The 8152-nt window shown below is 36.4% G+C and overlaps 1 protein-coding gene across 1 annotated transcript in view; it reads right to left on the bottom strand.

Annotated features, from left to right (window-relative positions):
* Nucleotides 1-8152, bottom strand: part of LOC107726566 (adenylosuccinate synthetase isozyme 1-like) — a 15861-nt gene that overhangs the window by 2478 nt on the left and 5231 nt on the right. Inside the window, exons 4-6 of the mRNA XM_016536196.1 lie at nucleotides 2232-2313; nucleotides 2040-2166; nucleotides 1723-1877 (exon numbers count right to left, since the gene is read on the bottom strand). Coding sequence (XP_016391682.1) covers nucleotides 1723-1877; nucleotides 2040-2166; nucleotides 2232-2313 — 364 coding nt within the window. The remainder of the gene's footprint in view (nucleotides 1-1722; nucleotides 1878-2039; nucleotides 2167-2231; nucleotides 2314-8152) is intronic.

Genomic DNA, 8152 nt, shown 5'->3' with positions numbered 1-8152 from the left:
GATAAATATCAAAAATATTTAAATATAAAAAAAATAAATTTTTATATTCATATTTTTATTTTAATTTATATATTTTCTTATTTATTTATCTATTGAAATATGTTTTATATTTATTTTTACATTTTGTTTATTACATTTATATTTATTTATTTATTTTAAAGACATTAACTGGCAAAGTACAGATCAAATCAACAGTATCTATGTACACAAAAATGTTTGTTGTCTGATGTCCAAATCAGCAGCAAACCCGGCGGTAAATCTAAATTTATCTGCTGTTGGTGTGACAGAGTTTAAGCACAGCTGCTCCAAAGGGCAAATCCACTAAACATGTGAAAGTCACACAATCTCTAAATATAACTGCAGCAAACATCAGATCATATTATCATGAACAGATGAGTGTTTTTGTGGTGGAATTCGTCCCATCAGTAACGCACACATTTGTCTCAGACGACACTCATGGACCGTCTGACGCAGACTGAACACAACACTGGAAAGCAGCGTTATTTTAGTATCATTGAGATACTATTATAGTTTTTGCTGATATTTTGAATTCGTTTTGATTTTTATATTTTCGGTTTTCATTTAAATTTTAGGTAAAGTTTTAGTAAATTTAGTAAAAAATATGTCTATACATTTATTTAGTTTTAATTATTTTAGTACAATTTTTTTTTATATTTTATTTTATTTCAGTTAAAAAATATTGTATTTAGTTTTTTTTTTAATGGTTTTAATTTGAGTTATTTTAGTATATCGAGTTAAACTAAATGGAAATGAAAAATGAATAGCTGAAATACAATCATTTTAGTTTTTTAAAATAATTTATTTCAGTTAAAGTAAATTTTTTTCAAGTAACAGTTTTTATGGTTTTAGTTTTAATTATTTCAGAACATCAAGTTAAACGAAATGATAATGAGAAATGTCTCGGCAACTATCTGAAATAAAATAAGTTTAATTAATAATTTATGTTTTATTTTATTTCAGTTAAATTTTATTTTATTTTTAAGCAACAATTTTTTTTAATGATTTTAGTTGAAGTTATTTTAGCATATAAAGTTAAACTAAATGGAAATGAAAAATTTTGTCTTGTTGACTAGCTGAATTTTTTATATTTAATTGAAGTTTATTATTAAAGTTTTTTGTATTTAATTTTATTTCAGTTAAAGCTTATTTTATTTCTAAAGGTTTTTATCGCTTATACGTCAAGTTTATCTAAATAAAAATGATACATTTTGCCTTGGCAATTATCTGAAATAATTCTTTTTTTTTAAATTTTATTTTATTTCAGCTAAACTTGTTTAATTTCAAGTAACAAAAGTTTTTTTATAGTTTTAGTTTTAATTATTTTAGTACATCAAGTTACATTAAATGAAAAAGAGAAATGCTGGCAACTGGCAAAAATAAATTAAGTTTTTTATTTTATTTTATTTTTATTAAAGTTACAAATGTTTTTTTTATTGTTTTAATTTTAACTATGTCTGTACATCAAGTTAAACTACATGCAAATTAAATGGCAACTAGCTGGAAAAAAAAGTTTTTTTTTAAGTTTGTTAACTATTTTGAGTGTTTACTATTGTCCTTTTGCCTTATTGACACTATATTCCTATTTTGATACTGTAAAGCTGCTTTGACACAATCTGTATTGCTAAAAGCGCTATATAAATAAAGGTGACTTGACTTGACAATAATAACCCTGCTGAAATTGGCAGTTTCAGTCGGTCTCACATTGAGTTGTTCTGTGGGAAAAGCGCCGATCCCGACTCTAGTGGTATAAGCCTTTGACACTCCGTACACGTCGCCGATGTTCGCCGGCGGGATGCCGAGGCCTGTGCACACACCGCCCACCGTGCAGTTGGACGACGTCACAAACGGGTACGTTCCTACAGAGAAGACAAACCACTGTTTGAGCCTGACATCTCCCACAGTTCACACACACACACACACACACACACACACACACACTCACACACACACAAACACACAGACACACACACGCACGCACACACACTCACATACACACTCACACACCTACACATCCTCACCGAAGTCGATGTCCAGCAGCGCCGCGTTTGCTCCCTCCACCAGGATTTTCTTCGGTAGTCCGTGAATTGCATCGTACATGAAATAGACGCCGTCCCTGACCAGCGGTCTGATCCTCTCGGCATAGTCCTGTGAAGGAGCTCGGGTCAGAGACAGCAGTGTAACACAGCGCATGTGTCTGCTGTTCAACTGACCTTCAGCTTCTTCAGCTCGCTCTCCACGTCCACTTTCAGAGCCGGATACATGGACTGATACTGCAGCACCAGGTTCTTCACCCTTCAGGAGCGAGTTACCAACACTTCAGATCATCAGCGCTGATATGAGCAGCACTGTAAGTAGGGCTGCACGATAAATCCAAATGAAATCGCAATCGCGATTAAGCAAAATCTGCGATTGTCATGCGTATCTTGTCAGTGAAGCACGGTAATAATAATAGTAATAATACTACAAATTCTACAGATATGAGCATTATAAAACGCACTAAGGATTAACGAGCTGCTGGGTTCATGAATATTAATCAGGTCGTGTGCGTTCGCTTCAACTGATTCGCTGAAATCAAAACAGGGATGATGATAGGTGAGTGCCAGCCAATGAGACTGTCGTTTGCGCATTAGCTCCGCCCACTACCGGAAAACCCGGCAGTTTCAGCTTCTTCAGCTCGCTCTCCACGTCCACTTTCAGAGCCGGATACATGGACTGATACTGCAGCACCAGGTTCTTCACCCTTCAGGAGCGAGTTACCAACACTTCAGATCATCAGCGCTGATATGAGCAGCACTGTAAGTAGGGCTGCACGATAAATCCAAATGAAATCGCAATCGCGATTAAGCAAAATCTGCGATTGTCATGCGTATCTTGTCAGTGAAGCACGGTTCTGTGATCAGTAGTAAATCTCCATCTGAAGGCCAGAGAAACTCCTAATACGCCCCGCAGAAGAAACCCAGGAAATCCCTACAGCGCTAGCTGAATAAACAGAAGATTTAACGGCTTTCATTGATTCAACGTGACTAATAAACACACGACTACGACAATATATGATTTATCCGAGTTCTTATTATTATAATTTTTCTTATAATAAAGATGAGCATTATAAAACGCACTAAGGATTAACGAGCTGCTGGCTTCATGAATATTAATCAGGTCGTGTGCGTTCGCTTCAACTGATTTGCTGAAATCAAAACAGGGATGATGATAGGTGAGTGCCAGCCAATGAGATTGCCGTTTGCGCATTAGTTCCGCCCACTACCGGAAAACCCGGCAGTTCTTAAAAGCTAAAGAACTCCAAAGGAACTAAGTTATTTTGACAGGAAAATACAACAAAGAATATCGTTTACATGTAGCGCGTCAGTGCTGCATGCTATGTACAGTAAGACTCTCTCTCTCTCTCTGCTCTCACCAAAGCGAAGACGAGTCGTGCGCCGTTACACTAGAGTTTACGTTGCACCAAATACAGGTGTGCTGCGCATCTATTGAGATTAGTTGAAAAATAGCACAGATCGCTTGACGGAGAGTGAAACTCTGAAGCGCTCAGTCAGAGTGTTCGGCGAGTGAAAATATATCTGTGCTAAACTTATACTTAGCCTCCAACTCACACTGGCGAGTAAAATCTGAGAATTTATTAGCCATTGGCTAATATTAGACATCATTTAGTCGCCCGGAGTGAAGATTTAGTCGCATATGTGAGTGATTTACTCGCAATGTAGAGAGTTGCTATGAAATATGTTGCATGCCTATTTCTGTGTAAGAAGCCACATAATCTCACATAAGGATTTATTTCACGTTATGAAGTGAGTTTGGAGTAAAAACATGTTATTAAATGTGGTATTTTCACGTGCTTTCAGATGTAGCAGCATTTACTACACAGAGCCGTAGTTCACTGACGAGCTACGCAAACAGCTGTCATTATCACAGAACGATATCTTCGATTTCATTATTGCTCGATTAAATCGTCTGTGATAATGAACGCGATATTGCGCAGCTTGTCAGTGAACTACGGCTCTGTGTAGTAAATGCGGCTCCATCTGAAAGCATGTGCTGGAGATTTACTACTAATCACAGAACCGGCTTTACTGACGAGATGCGCAAGACAATTGCCTTCGATTAATCGTGCAGCCCTAACTGTTAGCAATGTTCTCTCTAAGCACTTCTCAAGTCACGACCACACAGAATAAAAAACATGCCGCACACATGCAAAAATGAGTTGGGAAAGCCAATTGATTGCCTTTTAGCAAAAGCGAAATAATTGCAATGCTCGGGCAAATCGCTATAGAGTTGGTGTCACTATAGAGTTAGAACCAGTGAATGCGGTTTACATGTTGCATAGAAAGAGAATGATGTGCTCCAAATGAGCCGCTGTAGAAATCGAGTGCTTTAATGGTTGCGGACAAAATAGCTCAACACGAGCTAAACGCTCATTTGCCAATGCAAACCAACGACATGTGAAATAAAACGTCATCATGTTTGATTAAATGTCGGAAATAGCGGATGATGGGCACAGAACGGTAAAACAAAATATATATTATACTTTATTATACTATATTATTATAAAGAGCTGAACTGTACTGTGTGAAATGCTTTTTAATAGAATTTCTTGGTAACACAGCACTGTAAAAAATGTTTTCTCAGGTAACCTAAAATGTGTATCATTTAGTTACATCAAGGGTCACATCAAATATAAATAGTGCATTAAACATAAAAGTTACACACTTTCTTGTGTGTGTGCTCTGTACAGGTCTGGTATAAAGAATGTTTTTGCTCAGATGGCTGAAATGTCCGCCCTATAGAGAAAAGTTTTGCTCAGCAAGAAAAAAAATTTGAGGGAACATTGACCACAGGTATTCATTTTTGTGTTCCTTGATGTGCTTTTTTTAATTCTCCAAAACAGGTAGCCACTGATTTGCATTTTATGATCACCAAGCACCACAGTTTCAGCTAAAAACTTTACTGTTCTACTGAAGATAAAAAGTCAACTACATCTTGAAAAGCCTGAAGATGAGTAAATTAATATCAAAGTTTCTTTTTTGGGTGAACTATCACTTTAATCCTGTTCTGTACACACACATTTCAGTAATATATGGAAGTGACAACTGCATTCTACAGCCAAATCAAAAATAAGGTAGTGAACGTTATAGCAACACTTAACAACATGCTAGAAATGCCTAACAGTCAACGGAGAATGGCAATTACTTATGTCTAAAGTGGTTTCTTAGATATCTAATAAGGTTCTTACATGTTTTTCTATTAAAATATTCAGTTATTTGTTCAATGAACACATTTATCCTAACTTATACAGCACTGAAAGTATACATTTAGGAGTCTGAATAGATCTAATGAGGTCTGGAGTAATCTGATGGGGTCTTTAGGGGTTCTGATATGGTCTAATAAAGTCTGTCAGGATCTCATGCGTTTTTGTGTTAAAGGTTATGACGTTTTGTAAAACCAACAGTAAAGTTTGTCAAGACAAACTCTATATATCCTTACATTTTAAAAATACTTTTATTTAAATATTCAGTTATTTGTTTAATGAACAAATTTATCCTAACTTATACAGCACTAAAAAGTATACACTTTAGCAGTTCATGCATTTCTCGGGAACTGAGCCTTTGACCTCTGGTTACAGAAACATTTCACACTAGAGTTTACGTTACGCCAAATACACAAACACAGGTGCGCTGCGCATTCATTCAAATGAACTGAAAAATATCACAGATCGCTTGACGGAGAGTGAAACTCTGAAGCGCTCAGTCAGAGTGTTCGGCGAGTGAAAATATATCTGTGCTAAACTTATACTTAGCCTCCAACTCACACTGGCGAGTAAAATCTGAGAATTTATTAGCCATTGGCTAATATTAGACATCATTTAGTCGCCCGGAGTGAAGATTTAGTCGCATATGTGAGTGATTTACTCGCAATGTAGAGAGTTGCTATGAAATATGTTGCATGCCTATTTCTGTGTAAGAAGCCACATAATCTCACATAAGGATTTATTTCACGTTATGAAGTGAGTTTGGAGTAAAAACATGTTATTAAATGTGGTATTTTCACGTGCTTTCAGATGTAGCAGCATTTACTACACAGAGCCGTAGTTCACTGACGAGCTACGCAAACAGCTGTCATTATCACAGAACGATATCTTCGATTTCATTATTGCTCGATTAAATCGTCTGTGATAATGAACGCGATATTGCGCAGCTTGTCAGTGAACTACGGCTCTGTGTAGTAAATGCGGCTCCATCTGAAAGCATGTGCTGGAGATTTACTACTAATCACAGAACCGGCTTTACTGACGAGATGCGCAAGACAATTGCCTTCGATTAATCGTGCAGCCCTAACTGTTAGCAATGTTCTCTCTAAGCACTTCTCAAGTCACGACCACACAGAATAAAAAACATGCCGCACACATGCAAAAATGAGTTGGGAAAGCCAATTGATTGCCTTTTAGCAAAAGCGAAATAATTGCAATGCTCGGGCAAATCGCTATAGAGTTGGTGTCACTATAGAGTTAGAACCAGTGAATGCGGTTTACATGTTGCATAGAAAGAGAATGATGTGCTCCAAATGAGCCGCTGTAGAAATCGAGTGCTTTAATGGTTGCGGACAAAATAGCTCAACACGAGCTAAACGCTCATTTGCCAATGCAAACCAACGACATGTGAAATAAAACGTCATCATGTTTGATTAAATGTCGGAAATAGCGGATGATGGGCACAGAACGGTAAAACAAAATATATATTATACTTTATTATACTATATTATTATAAAGAGCTGAACTGTACTGTGTGAAATGCTTTTTAATAGAATTTCTTGGTAACACAGCACTGTAAAAAATGTTTTGTCAGGTAACCTAAAAATGTGCATTATTTGGTTACATCAAGGGTCAAATTAAATATAAATAACACATTGCAGTTTTTTTCAACTGCTTACACACATTTTCAAAACTTTGCCTCTTTTTTTTTTACTTTACACACAAATCCAAGAATTGCACACACAAAATGCAAAATGCCTCACATCTCTTGCAAAATGAAGCACTGCATTCAAAATATCACAAACACATCTCAAAAGCAAACATTTGCAAACACCTTTGCCATAATATCAATTCCTGTTAGATTTGTGTGTGTTACATAGAGAATCGTGTGTTGTGTTTTGCAAAAAGTGTTTTATGAAATTGAAAAGGCTGAGAATTAGTGTGTGGTTCTGCAGATTTGGTGTGTGCTTCTGCTGTTTGAGTGTCAGCTTTCAGAAACTGTGTGACAAGTAAAGATTTTGTGTGCAAGCAGCTGAAAAAAACTGTAATAGAATTTCTTGGTAACACAGCACTGTAAAAAATGTTGTCTCAGGTAAACTAAAATGTGCATCATTTGGTTACATCAAGGGTCAAATTAAATATAAATAACACATTAAAGTTAAGAGTTGCTGTACAGGTCTGGTAGACCGTTTAGCCAATCACAACACACTGGGCTAGCTAACCAATCAGAGCCCATCGCCTATTTCTGAGGGCGGGGCTTCATAAAAGCAGGAAATGATCAGCTCGTTTTTCAGAGAAGGGACAGAGCGGTGTGGAATAAAGGTAAATAATGTGAAAATAATGTTTTTTTGTTTTTTTTAAACAAAGCATTAACACATGTTAGACTGCACCCCGTAAACACAATCAAGCCTAGAAAAAACCAGTGAACCACCCCTTTAAAGTTAAGAGTTGCTGTACAGGTCTGGTACACAGAATGTGTAAAAAACGTTTTCTCAGGTAACCTAAAAATGTGCATCATTTGGTTACATTAAGGGTCAAATTAAATATAAATAACACATTGCAAAATTAAATAAAAAATAACACATAATAAACACACTTTCCTGTTTATCCTTTTTGTTGGGATAAACAGGAAAGTGTGTCCAGCTGAATTCAATTTAAGTTTTGTTAAACTAATTAAAAAGAAGCTTAGTTTACCGCGGAAGCGGTCGCGGTCGTGTGCAGACCGAAGAGTGTAAAGACCATCGACTCCACCGTGCGACTCCACCGGGCAGGACACCGGCAAAGGACATAAGTATCGCTTTTTATCTCTCCTCTTTCCACTTCTGTTTCAGGTTTTCATAAACTATTTCTTACTATGCGTCACCAAGTTGT

Source organism: Sinocyclocheilus rhinocerous, unplaced genomic scaffold (assembly GCF_001515625.1).
Source record: "Sinocyclocheilus rhinocerous isolate Xijiao unplaced genomic scaffold, SAMN03320098_v1.1 scaffold1930, whole genome shotgun sequence".
NCBI classification, from domain to species: Eukaryota; Metazoa; Chordata; class Actinopteri; order Cypriniformes; family Cyprinidae; genus Sinocyclocheilus; species Sinocyclocheilus rhinocerous.
Note: the sequence above shows the minus strand (reverse complement) of the source record. Positions and strands in the feature narration are given on the sequence as shown.